The sequence below is a fragment of the Dasypus novemcinctus genome, chromosome 21 (assembly GCF_030445035.2).
Source record: "Dasypus novemcinctus isolate mDasNov1 chromosome 21, mDasNov1.1.hap2, whole genome shotgun sequence".
NCBI lineage: Eukaryota > Metazoa > Chordata > Mammalia > Cingulata > Dasypodidae > Dasypus > Dasypus novemcinctus.
In genome coordinates this window covers 83,831,038-83,846,189 of record NC_080693.1, presented here as the reverse complement: position 1 = coordinate 83,846,189, position 15,152 = coordinate 83,831,038, and the positions used below count along the sequence as shown (strand labels likewise).

Below are 15,152 nucleotides of genomic sequence, written 5' to 3'. Positions count from 1 at the left end.
AGAAATCCCAAGAGCAAGAAAGAAATGCCCTTTGGCTTCCGTAGTCTCCGACACGCCCAGCAGGTGGCGCTGTCCGACCACTAATCGGGCGCCGCATGCTGCGGGCGGGGCCCCCTGGGGGGTCGTGGGCAGTGAGTGGGTGGGGGGGTAGCAGGCGGGCGCACTTGAGGCAGGGAGGGGAGAAGCAGAGTGGGTGGGGGTACAAGGCCCTGGGGCTGGCCCAGCCTCCTGCTTGGGAGAGGGGTGGAGGGGCCGGGTTGAGACTGTCCCAGGGTGCGTGCCTGTGTGCGTGTGTGGCGCGGGTGGGGCGTGGGTGCTTCTGGGCGCTGGGGAAGGGGACCACAGGTTCGGGATCCCCTGTGAGGAATGGGTGCCAGCAGGACTCTGCCATCATGCTCGGGAACGGAAGCTGCCTTTCCCGAGGGTCCTGGGGGAGGGGGGAGGGGCCCTGGGCCTGGCTGCCCGGCTGGGGAGGGGGTGGGGGCGATGGGGAGGGGCCAGAGCAGTCGAGGCTTCCTGCTCTCCCGCCCTCGAGGTCATCCCTGCTGGGTGCCGTCCTTGGAGGGGGCTTCAGGGTCGTTTGGGGAATGGGTGTGGGGGGGTCTGGCCCCGAGGGAGGGGCTAGGCCTCCCCTGCTGTGTGTGGGGTAGACCTGGGGACTGCCCTCGCTCCACGGCCCTGCCGCCCTCCTCTCCCCCTCGGTGGAATGCACGCTCCACCTGATGTGGGGGTAGGTGGGTGGGTGGGGGGCAAGGGAGACCGGGGGTCCTCATGAGGACGGGCCCCCAGGGCTGGCCTGCTGCTCCCACTCACGGCCTCATCTGACCGCCCCCGCTCATCGGAGCTGCCCGGCCTGCGGCGTCCAGGGGCCCCAGGCAGGCCCCGCCCTCTCTGGACCTGGGGTCGACTGGGGTGGACGGGACGGCTCTTGCGGCCCCGCCCCAGTCCCGCCCTCATGGCCCCGCCCCACGGCACGGCCTTGGAGGCAGACTTGGGGCTGTCCACGTTCTCCATGAGTGATGGGCTCCCAGGGTCCCAGGGAGGGGAAGGTGCTGACCAGTACCCAGAGACCCCCGAGCCAGGGCGGCACTTGCTGGGTGGGGGACGAGGGCAGCAGGTTGGGATTGTCTGGTGGAGGGGGGGGCGCTTCAGGGGGGGCGCTTCAGGACGGGCTGGTCACTCTCCCCAAGGCAGTGGGGGCGCTGCCTTCTCAGGACCCCGGGCCCCTGGCTCACCCCGTCTTGTGCTCGGCCCTTCGTTCTCCTGCCCCCTGCCCCTGCCTTGGGGGTGCCCCCTGCCCGCCGGCTCCCTGCTGGGCCTGGCCCTGCCGCAGCCCCTCCCGATGGCCCGGAGGAGCCAGAAGGCGGCCAGGCGGGCCGGGCAGGTGGTGGCCGGGAGGGGGGACTGCCAGGGCGGCTGGGCCCTGGCAGGACAGATGGTGGCCGGGCAGGGGTCCGGGGCCGCCCGATCGGCTCCAGGCCCCCGGCGGGCTTCTTCTCCGCCCGGGCTGGGCCGAGCCTCGAGGGCCTCGCCTCCCTGCCCATGCCGAGCTGGGGTCTCGCGGCCCCCTGCCAGCAGCTGGCTTCCCGTCTGCGCTTGCAGGGCCGGAGGGGTCCCTACGACAAGCAGATGAGGGGCTTGGCCAGCGCCGTGCTTCTCGGGGCCTGACGCTGGGGGCAGGGAGGCGGATGAGCCGCGTCTTTGCCCTTGAGAAGCCCCCAGCCCTGTTGCTGTGAGCGTGGGCCGGGGATAGTGGGATGAGGGGCCGGCGAGGGGGCCGCCCTGGGTGGGGGTGGAGGGGCGCCTCTTGGAGGAGGAGGTCCTTGAGCCTGGGTGGGCTTCTCCCCAGGGAGGAGGGAGGGGAAGGGGGAGGGGGGAGGGTCCTGGCCCAGCTATGGGGGTTCACCTTCTGTGACAGCAGCCCTTGCACTCTGGAGTGGGGGTGCCAGAGGTGAGCCCTGGGGGCCTGGGGGTGCTAGGGGAACTTGATTTTGGGTTCTTATGTTGGTAACAGTAACTAAAAAAATGCCCCCCGCCTTGTGTGCAGCAGATGTTTGCAGCTGGCGGTTGCTTGCACAGAGCAGTCGGTTTCTTTGGGCTCGTCTTTCCAAACTGGGGTCCAAGGACTTGAGCCCGGGGCACAGAGGGCAGCGCTTGTCACGGAGGTTGGAGGACCCGAGGCAGTGGGGGCGGAGCAGACGTGGGGGGGCGTCAGGCTGCAGTGGAGGGGCGCACGGGCATGGGGGCTTCAGGACACCCCCTTCCTTTGGGGCCCCCGCTGTCCCCGCCTCCCGTGGCCTGTCCAGCTGTCCCAAGCAGTGTCCTCTCACCGCCTGCTTGCGGGACACGAGATGTTGCTCAGGGCTGGGGCCGCAGGTCGCCTCCCACTGCCTGCCTCCTGCACCCGCCTTCCAGGACGAGGAGGAGTGAAGAGAGGAGGAAAGCAAAGGGCAGCACCGGGCAGGCGGGCAGGTCTCCTCAGGACTAACTCCCTGGGAGTCGGCCGCTGGGATAGGAACTCCAGCTCCATACACTGCTGTGCCGCCCTGGGGAAGTCCCTTAACCACTCTGAGCTTTGGTACCTGCATCTGCAAAAGGGGAAGCAAAGTACTCACAGTTACCTGTGCTGGAGCCACCAAGTCCCTGTTCTGCACATGGCTGACGCACGTGAGAGCTGCTGGCTGCTGTAACTGTTGTTTAACTTTTATTTTTTGCTTCCTTTTTCCTTTATTGAGGTGAAGTTTACATGACATAAAATTGGCCATTTTATTTTGTATATATTTTATATATTTTTAATGTATTTTTATTTTTAAAAGATACATATATCACACATTACATTAAAAAGTATATGGGGGCGGCAGACTTGGCCCAGTGGTTAGGGTGTCCGTCTACCACATGGGAGGTCCGCGGTTCAAACCCCAGGGCCTCCTTGACCCGTGTGGAGCTGGCCCATGCGCAGTGCTGATACGCGCAAGGAGTGCTGTGCCACACAGGGGTGCTCCCATGTAGGGGAGCCCCACGCGCAAGGAGTGCACCCTGTAAGGAGAGCCGCCCAGTGTGAAAGAAAGTGCAGCCTGCCCAGGAGTGGCGCCGCACACACGGAGAGCTGACATAGCGAGATGACACAACAAAAAAAGAAACACAGATTCCCATGCCGCTGACAACAACAGAAGTGGACAAAGAAGACGACGCAGTGAATGGATATAGAGAAAAAACAACCGGTGTGGGCGGGTGGGCAGGGGAAGGGGAGAGAAATAAGTAAATAAATCTTTGAGAAAATATATATAGGAGGTTCCCATATGCTCCACCTCCCACCCCCCACTCCTCCCACATCAACAACCTCTTTCATCATTGTGGCACATTCATTGCATTTGATGAATACATTTTGGAGCACTGCTGCACCGCATGGATAGTAGTTTACATTGTAGTTTACACTCTCCCCCAGTTCTTTCAGTGGGTTATGGCAGAATATATAACGTCCAGCATTTGTCTCTGCAGTATCATTTAGGACAACACTAAGTCCCGAAAATGCCCCCACATCGCATTTCTTCTTCTCTCTCCCTGCCCTCAGCAATTCCTGTGGCCACTGTCTCCACATCTATGATATAATTTCTTCCATTGCTAGAGTCCCAATAATTCTATAGTAGAATACCAGTAAGTCCACTCTAATCCATATTTTATTCCTCCATCCCGAGGACCCTGGGATGGCGATGACCACTCCACCTCTCAAATGAGAGGGGACTTCGATCCCACATGGCTGGTGGATGGGACTCTCATGCCCACAGTTGTAGACTCTCTTGGTTCCTTGGTGTGTTGGTTGTCCATCCTTACCTCCTTGTCAGCTGACATGGGTAAGTCCAATGAACAGGAGAGTAGGTGCTGCAACATCACTGAGGCACAGGGCCCAGCTGGCACATGGACAGTCCAGAGATTCAAGTCTCCTGGGCACACACCAACTCCAGCACCAACCACAGGTTCAATAAAAGAGACAGAAGAGGCGAATATAAAGAAGTTACATACGAGTCCAGCTCCATTACACTCAGGAGCACAAATTCCAAAGTAGGGCCCACTGGCAAGGCACTGAACTGCAGAGCCATCCTCCATGACTGTAGGATCTGGGTGTCTCCGTAGCCCTCAAGAGCACCACTACCTGGGTTTGTATCTACTTTGATTGTCTCTAAGATCCCGTTGAGATTTGCGTAATCGTGATTCCTCTGATGATCTCCCAATTAATTTTGAAGTCTCTTAGCCATATAAACTCACTTGCCTTTACCATTTTCCCCTTTTACTCATGATCTTTTTCCAGTTGTATCACTAGCTGGTATTTGGTAGTAGTCCCTTGGTGCCAGGGAGGCCCATCCCTGGGAGTCATGTCCCACACTGGGGGGAAGGTAATGCATTTATATACTGAGTTTGGCTTAGAAAGAGGCCACATATAAGCAACATGGAGGCTCTCAGGAGACAACTCTCAGGCACCCTGCAGCTCTAGGCTAAATTGAAATTTCAAGCACAAAAGGCTCATAAGCATAGTCATCAGTATCAAGAGCCCAGCATTGGACTATCCTTGTTCACTGGTCATTGCCATTATTTGGGGGATTAAAAGTGACCATTTTTAAAGTGAACAATTTTGTGACATTTAGTACATGCACAACATTGTGTAATTCCCACCTCTAACTAGTTCCAAAACATTTCAGGCCCCGGTGCCCCTCCCCCAGCTCCTGGTAACCTCCTGTCTACCTTATGCTCTATGAACTTGCCTATTCCAGAGACTTTCTACCAGTGGAAACATGCAGTATCTGCCTTTCCCCTCTGGCTTCTTTCACTCCCTCCATGCCTTAGCATGACCAGACCATCCTGTTCCTGGCTGAATAATATTCCATTGTGGGTATGGACCAGGTTTTGTGTATTCATTCATATGGTTATTGATATTTGGGGTGGTTCTACTTTTTACTACGTGAATAACACTATGCATGTGCATGTGAAGAAGCTTTTGTTTGAGCATCTGTTCTGTGTTTTGTTTTAAAAAAATTTTAATTTATTTTTTATTATTTGTTTCTCCCCACCCCCTTGTTGTGTGCTTGTCTTCTTTTTAGGAGGCCCGGGGAACTGAACCTGAAACCTCCCATGTGGGAGGGAGGTACCTAATTGCTTGATCCACCTCCACTCCCTGCTTTTTTTGCACCTCTTATTATGTTTTCCTCCTTGTGTCTGTTGTGTCATCTTGTGTCACCTTGCCGCACCAGCCCATCACATCAGTTTGCTGTCTTGTTCATCCTCTTTAGGAGGGACCAGGAACCAAGCCCAGGACCTCCCATGGGGTAGGTGGATCTCAATCGCGTAAGCCACATCTGCTTCCCTGTTTTAACTTTAGATCCTTTTGGGGGCCCTTCTGTGACAATGTGGTACCTTCTTAAAAAGAGTAGCAATAGTCAATAGTGCTTTCTCATGACGAGGGGCCCACCACACATTCCTGGAGCTGGAGGTGCCCCCACTTGACGAAGGGAGAAACCGAGGCACGGAGCATTTCAGCCACTTGCCTGAGGGTCTCTGCTCAGCCCTCTTCCTGGGTGCAGTCCTGTCAGCCCAGCTGGCGTTAGGCTTCCTGTCGGGCAGTCCGAGCTGACAGCCCTGTCTGCCTTGGTCGCCAAGAGCACAGCAGGCAGACACGCCTGCCTGCCCTGGGTACGGGCCTGTACCTCCTTGTCCACTCTGCTGCCCACTCCCTCCTCCTGCCTTTGCTCAGAATTCCCAGGCTTAGCTGGCAGCCCCCGTGGGGGTCGCGGGTTCTGCCATGCCACCTGGGATCTGGAGGCTGATTCTGCTTTGGGTCTGTGGCTTTCTGAGTAGCCCCAGGGCCACACCTGTTCTCCACTGGCCTGGAGAACAGGAGGAAGGGGATCCACTTGGGGACAGTTTGGGGACACTGGGTGGCACTCTGTGGTGGGGCTGTGGTTGAAGCTGCAGTGACAACCCAGGCTCCCACTTCATGGTCAGGGCAGGATGGCATTGCAGGGGGCTGGGTCCGGCCCGGGTCCGTGTGGCTTGGAGGCCAGAACCTGAAGGGGACCCGGGGGGGCCAGGGGAGGGGAGTCAGGGTCTGCGGGGGGCCTTGGCGGAGACAGGGAGAACGTGGCGGGGCCTTCAGCCCTTTCCCTGTCCCTAGCCGTGTTTGTTCCTGCCTTGCCCACAGCCCCTGACCTCTCCCCTGGAGCTGACGGAAACGCAGATGACACGTTTTTTGCTTTTCTCAGGAGATGAAGAAATGGAAGTGGGAGCTCCCCCTCGCTCCTGAGGGGCTCACAGGCCCCTGGGGACCAGATGAACTGGGCACATATGGAAGCAGCCCCCCCCCCCGCCCGCTCCTTTCCCCTAGAACCCACTCCTCTCACCATGTGACAATTGCACACATGCGTGTGCATGCCCACACCCTTGCTCAGACACACCGACTCATCGTACAAACATGTGTCCTGTGCCAGGTCTTGGGCGAGCCTGCCACACGGCCCCCTGCTCGGGTCACACGGGGACCCTGAGGGCCTGTCCAGGGGCCTGCAGGACTCCGACCCCTGGAGCTGCTCCTGTTTCCTGGAGGGCGGGGGGCTCCAGGGCCAGGGGCAGCGTGGGGGCAGAGATGCCCGCGGCCAAAGCCTCGGGTTGGGCTGACGCTGGCATGTGGCATTCGTGGCCCTTCCCGTCGGCCTGCTGGACTGGACTTCAGCCGCCTTTCTGGCCCTCGGCGCGACTGATGTTCGTGGCCCGAGGCCCTGGCTGCAGTGGGGGCACTGAGGGGGTATCTTTCTCAAGCTCCTCCCACGGCTCCCTGTGGCAGTCCCGGCCCACAGATGCCCCATCCTTCCACCACGCCTTCGCCCCCCCCCCCTCGGGTCCTGCCCCCTACCCTCCCTCCTCTGCCCTGCCCCCCCCCAGCCTGTCCCTCCCAAGGTCACCCCTCCTCTGCTCAGATTCCAGGGGGTCCTAGACAGGGTGCTGGGGCCGGGGAGCGGGGTAGCATGGGGGTGAGCAGGTTAATTGAGGGAAAGGGAAGGCGAGTCTGAGACCCTGCGGGAAACGTGGCGGGAGACACGAGCCCGGGGAAGCCCGCCTGGCAGCCCCCTGAGGGCGAGCCCACCGCACGAAGAAAGCCGGAAAGACCCCGCGGACTCCGCCCCGAAAGTCCCGTCGGGAGCGAGAGTCCCATTCAGGGTCAAGGGGGAGCCCCGGCTACCCTCAAGCGGCCTCGCCATTGGCCCCCTGAGAACTGACGGGTGGGGCGGCCAATCAGAGCGGCAGGCAGCTGGGCCCCGCCCCACACGCCGAAGCGGGAGGAGGACAGGGGGTCCGTGGGGCTGGGCCTGTGCGCCCTGGGGTCCCCGCGCGCGCTTCTCCTAGCCTGTCGCTTAGTGAACTCCCTGCTCCCTCGCCTACCCCATGGCTGTCCTTAAATTCTTTCCTGGGACAGAAGCCAAGTCCCAGAAGCCTGGAAGCCAGCGCCCTCCTCCCGGGGCTCTCCCGGCTGGGGGCAGCGCCCCTGTCCCCCCCAGCCAGCCCTCCTCCCGCGCTCCCTGCGGGGGGGCCCCCGGGCCCCCCCCCGCCTGCGGCCAGCCCCCGGCCCCCGGCCCCCCCCCCCCCCCCCCCGCCCCTCCAGGCAGAAGATGCAGCCGGGACGCTTGCTGCGTGCTTCTGGCCCAGGTGTCAGGCAGGTGTCCTTGTCCAATAACTGGCCCTCAGATCAGGAAATGGGTGGGGGAGTGGGGATACACCTTGTGAGGGAAGGAGAAAGGACACTGGGGCTGGACAGCCTGCTCACAGTTGGGACAGGGGTTGGCACCTGGTCACGCTTCAGCATCACTGGGCGAGCTAAGACCAGGGGGGCTGCGGCCCGCCCCCAGAAGGTCCGGGGTGGGGCCCGAGGATTTGCACATCTCGCCAGCTGCTGCCGCTTCTCCCCACTTTGAGAACCACTGCCCAAGAACCAAATTAACTGAACGGGTGGAAATGTTTGCTTTTTAAGTAATGACATTGGAGCTTCCTCTTCGTATTTCACCCTCTGCTGGAGCCTCAGCTGTTCCGGGGGGTGTACAGAATGGACGGAGGGGCACGCAGCCCTCCTTTCCGGGGAAGAGCTGCCGTTGCACCCTCCCAGGCTGGCTGAGGTTGGGGAGGGGTCCCCTGACCTGAAGCTCTGTTTGGTGCCTGCTGTGACCCCTGCTGCCTCCTGCAGTGCCCCTCGCTGTACAGTGCTTGCAAGCCACAGCGTTACCGGACATAGCACAGCTACGGAACTCAGCTTTTTGCAAACGTGCCTTCTGTTATTTTCCCTCTGCTGGGAGCATCCACTGCTGCCAGCCGCTCTGAAGGCCAGGTGCTAAGTGCAGTCAAAGACCTGTGGCATCTAGACCTCTCGTAGAGGCTGCCTCTGGGTCCAGGTCCCGTCACCACTCGGGCCACGGACATCCCTCCAGGTGTGCTGAAAAAAGGGGGCCTGGATGCCCGGGCCGACTCCTGGGGGTGTGTGTCGTCAGGGAGGCCCAGGACTGTTGACTGTTAAAACCACATCTGCAAACTTTCCAGTTGACTCTTCCAGAAGCAAGTCGCAGGGGCCTTTGGGAAAACAAATGAGAAAAGATAAAAAATGTATCCTCTTTTTCTGTTTGAATGCCTTTTATTGAGATGTCTTTTTTGCAGTGTCAGCGAAATGCTCTGGATTCTAGGTTCTTGGCTTCATCGCAAGAAGGAATTCAGGGATGTGCCAGTAACAAGAGTTTATTGAGAATCAAAAAAAAAAAAAAAAGTGAAAGTACCAGCCCGAGGCCCGGGTGCGGGCGCGCTGGGGGTGAGAGGCGCGGGCGGGGTGCAGGGCCTCCCCCCCCATGGTAAGGAGGGACCCCGCTGTCGGCCATCCTGCTTGGCTGCCTCTGCCTTCACCTTCAGCTTTCAGGGAACCGGGCCGGGGGGGGGGAGGGCTGGGGGGGGCCTCCTGTTGGGAGTTCCCCGGAGCTGCTTCTGCTCCCAGAGCTTTCAAACGGGACCTCGCGCCCGGGTCTTGGCGGGCTTTCGGCTGTCGGGGTTCCGCTTTGTTCTCAAGTAGCCGCCTCCCTTCGGGGTTTCCAGGGCGGGGGGTCTTGTGGCTGGGTTCTGAGCAGGGGGTCCCGGCGGCAGGGCTTCATTCTGACCAGCCTCCTGCCCTCGTTTCCCATACTAACCTGCTCAGCAGGTTTCTCTCAGCGTCTCCCCGGAACGGCAGCTCGGGGTGCCTCGTGCCTTTCCGGGGTGCCCTAAAATAGAAATCTGCTGAAATTGGCTAGGAGTGGTCTCGCTCTTTCCATGACGCTTGGGAAGTCTAGGTGGATACGTCCAAGCTGCAGCTTTGGGGGCTACAACCCTGGGAACGGGGTTTTACTTGGGGACTTTGGGAGCCGCTTTGCTCTGCTGCGGAGGACGTGTGTTCCCCTGGCAGGTGCCCGCTGGGGCAAGAGGATGGGCAGGAAGGCCTCGGGGCTTCTAGAACCAGAGGGGCTGCCTGGGGCCCAGTTGGTGCCGTTGTTTTCCTGACCATCCCGAGGAATTCCAGCCTTTGAAGGAGAAGGGGAGGAGGGAGACCGTGTGTGGGGACTGGATTGGGGGTGAGGCGGTGGGTGCCTGCAACAGGGGTCGCTGTTGTGCGCAGGGCCCAAGGCCCTCCCTGCGCCTGCCGTGAGCTCATCCCGCTTCTAGAAGGTTGAGGAGATAGCCTTATCTGGCCACGGCCAGGCCCTTTGTGGCCTGTGACTGCCCTAGGGCCACCTAACCGGGCACCACAGATGGGGTGGGTGGGGAGGGGGCTCAGAATGGCCAGAGGTTGTTCTGCAGTCCTGGAGGCTGGAAGTCCGGAACCAAGGCGTTGCGGACCCGCACTGCCTCTGAAAGCAGCGGGGGCTCCTGGCCCTGTCAGCTGCTGTGTCCTTGGCGTCCTGGCGTCCTTGGCGCTCCTTGATGTCCTTGGTGTCCTTGGCGCTCCTGTCCATGGCACTCCCGTCCTTGGTGTCCTTGGCATCCTTAGCATCTTGGCGCTCCCGTCCTTGGCGCTCCTTTGTGCTCCCATCTTTGGCACTCTTTGATGTCCTTGGTGCTCCTTGGAATCCTTGGCGTCCTGGTGTCTTTGGTATCCTTGGCACTCCTCGTGTCCTTGGAATCCTTGGCGACCCGGCGTCCTTGGTACTCTTTTGTGCTCTTTGGTGTCTTTGGCGCTTCTTGGTTCTCCTTGGTGTCCTTGGTGCTCCTTGGCATCCTTGGTGTCCTGGTGTCTTTGGTGTCCTTGGCACTCCTCGTGTCCTTGGCATTCTCGGTGTTCTGGCATCCTTGGTGCTCTTTGGTGTCTTTGGTGTCCTTGGCACTCCTTGGTGTCCTTGGTGTGTCCTTAGCATCTTGGTGCTCTTGTCCTTGGTGCTCCTTGGTGCTCCCGTCTTTGGCACTCCTTGTGTCCCTGGTGTCTTTGGCATCCTTGATGCTCCTTGGTGTCCTTGGTGCTCTTTGGTGTCTTTGGTGCTCCTTGCTTCTCCTTGGTATCCTTGGCATCCTTGGCACTCCTGGCGTCCTGGCATCCTTGGCGTCCTTGGCGTGTCCCTGCAGCCCTCCAGTCCCTGCCTCTGTCTTCATGTGGCCGTCTGCCCTGCGTGTCTCCAGGTCCAAATTTCCTCTTCTTACAAGGACCCTGGTCATGGGATCAGGGCCGCCCTACGCCAGCATGACCTCATCCCACCTGACCACATCTCCAAGACTCCATTTTCAAATCACACACCGAGGTTCGCTGGGCGTGAATTTAGGGAGTACCGTTCAACCAAATTCAGGATTGGGAGGGTCAGAGCAGGAGCCGAGCCCACCCCCCACCCGCTTGTGATGCACCCCACGAGGCACAGCCCCCCGTGGGTCGTGACCCCGCCTGGCTGCTCTGCCCGTCACACCACACGGAAGCGTCTTCCCGGGCCTCACAGCTCCCTAGGAGAGCAGCAATTGGAATCGGCCGTATCACCTGCCTCTCTGGCACCGCGGAGGGACGTCTGACAAGTGCCTGGCGTGGAAAAGCCAGGGTTGGGGCGAAAGGGTCTGAACCATCAGGACACCCCACATGCCCTGGGAGCTGCCCATGACCCTCTGAGAGGGCGCGCTCCTCTCCCTGGCCCCGTCCTCTGGTTCCAGAGACTTTCTTGGCACTCCAAAGCAGCTTGCATGGGCTTCACCTCTACCTGCTAGTAGCGCCTGAGGGGGAATATTCCAGAGAGATGAGACCACCTGGTCTGCATGCAGCCCGAGCCCTAGGAAGGGGCTCATGAGCTCAGAGGGCTCAACGGGTCCCCCGCAAACGCCAGGGGCCACCCCCGTACTGAGCTCGGGGAGTCATGGATCCAGGTTGTGGCATGGTGTGGCTTCATCGTTCCTTCATAGATCCTTGGATCTGATTCTTTGTTTTTCTAAGAGGAAAAGGCAAGTGGAGAGGAAGAGGGATCACTTTTGATAAAAGAGGGGGACATCGGCCAAACTCTGGGACCACCAGCCTGGGTGTGGTGCCTCCTGCTAGCCTGTTGGGGCTGCTCCGTCCATCTGGACGTGTCACCGACTGTGGGAGTCATTCCAGAAGGCACCTTGTTTTCCAAGAACAGGCTGGAGCTGGCTCTGCTGAGGCCTGGTGCCTGGGGCCATTTCTCGATTCCACCGCGCTCTCTACTGGAAACGGTGCCCAAGCGCATCTGACTCCAAGCCGCCTTGGCCTGCAGCTCCAGCGGGCAGCTCAGTGCCCCTCCCCGGCCGCAGAGGAGCCGGCCCGTGGCCCAGCTGGCAGGCTGTGCGGCCCTCGCCCCGCGGCCGGGACCCTCCCCGGCCCCTCTGTGCAGGAGCAGCTTGCACAGCAAGTGTCCGCTTGGCCCAAACCCCAGACTGAGGCCTTCCTTGGTCATTTGAATTGTGACCAAGTGCTTTGGGCTTTGTCCGCCTGCTCTTTTGGACAGAGGAGAAGTGGACTTGGGAGCTGCTGGCAGTGGCCGTTTCCTGCATGGTGTCCAGGAAGCAAAGAGAGCCATTTGCAGTGGATGCCAAGGACAAGACCACGTGGCCAAGATGGAGAGGGGAGAGGGGGCACTTGGCAAGCAAGCTGGTCCTGGTTTCTGGTTTCTGATTCCTGGTCCTGGCCCTGGTCCTGGTGCTGGTCCTGGTTCCTGAACCTGGTCCTGATTCCTGGTCCCTGGTCCCATTCCTGGTTCTGATCCTGGTAACTGGTCCTGATCCTGGTAACTGGTCCCTGGTCCTGGTCTTGGTCTTGATCCTGGTTTTGGTCCCTGGTGCTGTTCCTGGTTTCTGATTCTTAGTCCTGGTTCCTGGTCATGGTGCTGGTACTGATTCCTGGTCTGGTTTTCAGTCTTGGTCCTGGTAACTGGTTCCTGGTCCTGGTCTTGGTCCTGGTCCTGCTCCCTGGTCCTTTGTTCTGGTCCTTGATCCTGGTCCCAGTTTTGGTCTTGGTGCTGGTCCTGATTCCTGATCCCTAGTCCTGGGTCCTGGATTCTCTTCTCTGGTCCTGTTCCTGGTTTCTGATTCTGGTTCTGGCCCTAGTGATGGTGCTGGTCCTGGTTCCTGGTACTAATCCTGGTTCCAGGTTCTTGTCTCTGATCCCTGCTCCTTGTTTCTGGTCCTGATCCTGGTTCCTGGTCCTGACCCTGGTCATGCTGCTGGTCCTGGTTCCTGGTACTAATCCTGGTTCCAGGTTCTTGTCTCTGATCCCTGGTCCTGATTTCTGGTCCTTGGTGCTTGTACTGGTTCCTAGACCTGGTCCTGATTCCTGACCCTTTGTCCTGGTTCCTGGTCCTGGTCTCATATCTTGGTTCTAGTCCCTGGCCTTGGTTCTGTTCCTGGTCCTGGTGCAGCCTGGCACCGGCCACCTCCCCATCCCAGGGTCTGCACCTGTGAAACGTGCCCTCAAGTCACCCTGGCTGCTCCAGAGGCCTCTGCTACAGCCTGTGTGCCAGGCAGACTGCCCAAGACTCGGAGCAGTTTCTTCCTTGTGCAGTAGCAGGAGGAGCACCAGGGGTGTTGGACAAGCCAGGAGGCTCTAGCGCCGCATGTGGCCCCAGGGCTCGGGGCAGTGCCGGTCTCTGGACGGCTCAGGTGGTCCCAGGTGTGGCCCTGTGTCCGTGTCCTCCATGGGGAGGTTGCCCAGGTACCTGCCCCCTTTCTCGGGCCTCTGCAGCTCTCCAAGGTCCCATTTGGGCTCAGTCTCCCGGCCTGGTGGGGGCTCTTGTGTGCCCCAGAAAGGCCCACGTCCCGGCAGGCTCAGCCATCTGCAGAGGCCAGCCCCTTGACCGGGGAGGCGCCGGCCAGGCGGGTGGTTAAGCCAAGAGCTCACGGTGTCGCGGCCTCTGAGGGCTGCTGTGACACAGCACCACTGGGGCGGTGGAGACCCACAGAAGCTCGTTTCACCCTCCTGGGGGCCAGGGTCCAAAATCAAGCCTTGGGCAGCGCTGCGTTCCTCTGAAACCAGTCGGGGAGGAGCCTGCCTGGCCTCCAGCCGCCATCCCTGGCGCCCCGTGGCTTGAGGCTGAGTCCTCTGCTCTCACCTGCTTCCACCTGGCTATCTGCCCATGTCTCTGTGTTTCCTTGCCCCTTCTTAAAATTCTTAGGGCCGCCCTACTCCATTTTGGTTTCGTTTTCACAGAACTAATTCCATTGGAAGTGACCCTATTTCCAAATAAGGTCACATCCCAGGTACCGGGTGTTAGGACTTCAACACATCTTTTGGGGGGACACAGTTCAACCCATGACCCAAGGGCTTAGGCATCTCGCAGGCCGAGGGTCCCCAGTTTCCCGACCATCCCCTTCTCAGGCTCTGAACCTCGAGGACCCGAGGTGGGCCCAGGTCTGCTCCTGGGAGGGTCACGTGGCAGGTGGAGAATGGGAACAGCAGAGTGAGGGGAAGAGAGAAAATGGGAGGGAGCGGAAGAGGAGAGACAGGAACGGGCAGGGCAGACAGAGGCTGGAGGGGCACAGCTAAGCGTCCCCGTCCTTTCACTGACCCAGCACCCAAGCTGGTGCCACCCACCCTCTTATTTGATCGCCACCTCTGCACTTTGGCTCTTGCCCCCCACCCTCCCTTTTCTACTTTAGCCTGGTCTTTTGAGATATGCTATTTCTGTTATCAAAACCAACTCTGGAAAAAATAAGACCCCATCGTTGAACCCTGGGGCGCTGCTGGTGGGAATGTACAGTGGAGCAGCCACTGTGGGAAGCAACATGGCGGGTCCTTGAAAAGTTCAGTATAGAACTACCGTGTGAGCTGGCCACGCCACTCCTAGGCACGTACCCTAAGAAAGGGAAAACGGGGTCTTGAACAGCTCCTTGTACACCAACGTTTATTACAGCAGTGTTAGTCACAATGGCCAAAAGGTGGAAACAACCCAAGCGTCCTTCGACAGATGAGTGGATCAGCAACACGTGGCCCAGCTCTCCAATGGGCTCTTACTCAGCATCAGACAGGGTGAAATCCTGACACACTGCAGCGCAGAAGAACCTTGGAAACATTATGCCCAGTGAAGTAAGGCAGGCACATAAGGACAAACATCGCACGATGCCAATTCTAAGAGATGTCTGGAAATCCCTAGAAATAGCAAGTCTGCAGGGCTGGAAAGCAGGGTAGAGGTTCCCGGAGAGGGGGTGGGGGAAGGGAATGTGTGGTTGATGGATGCGGAGTGCATGTAGATAAAATCAGTAGTGATAAAAAGACCCCCGTGTAGCAGACCAGAGAGACTCCCCGTGCTGCCCTGGAAGAAGCAGCTGGTGCTGTGGGGTGGCCCCGTGGCAAGGAGCTCTAGTGCCTGAGAGTGACCCCCTGCTGGCAGCCAGCAAGACAATGGGGTGCGACACCCATGAAGTGATGACCTCTGCAACCACCCGAGGGTGCTCGGGAGGGTCCCTGGCCGAGCCTCCGATGAGACCGCGGCCCTGGCCGCCACTGCAGCCTGCAAACGGGGAGCCCAGCCGCGCCGCGTGGGACTTCTGGCCCCTGGAGCTGCGTGACCATAGACGTGTGCTGCTTAAAAAACCAAGCACGGCAGAACACCAACAGCTCTGCTTTCACGGCGAACGGCACCCTTCCAACCCCTTCCCAGCCTTCCTTTACTTTGACTGGACAGAAA

At 59.6% G+C, this 15,152-nt stretch overlaps 1 protein-coding gene across 1 annotated transcript in view; it reads right to left on the bottom strand.

Annotated features, from left to right (window-relative positions):
- Positions 1-13,072: 13,072 nt before the first annotated feature.
- The window catches only part of LOC131275147 (SH2B adapter protein 1-like), a 74,155-nt gene continuing 72,075 nt past the window's right edge, over positions 13,073-15,152 (bottom strand). Inside the window, 1 exon segment of the mRNA XM_071210914.1 lies at positions 13,073-13,301. Coding sequence (XP_071067015.1) covers positions 13,073-13,301 — 229 coding nt within the window.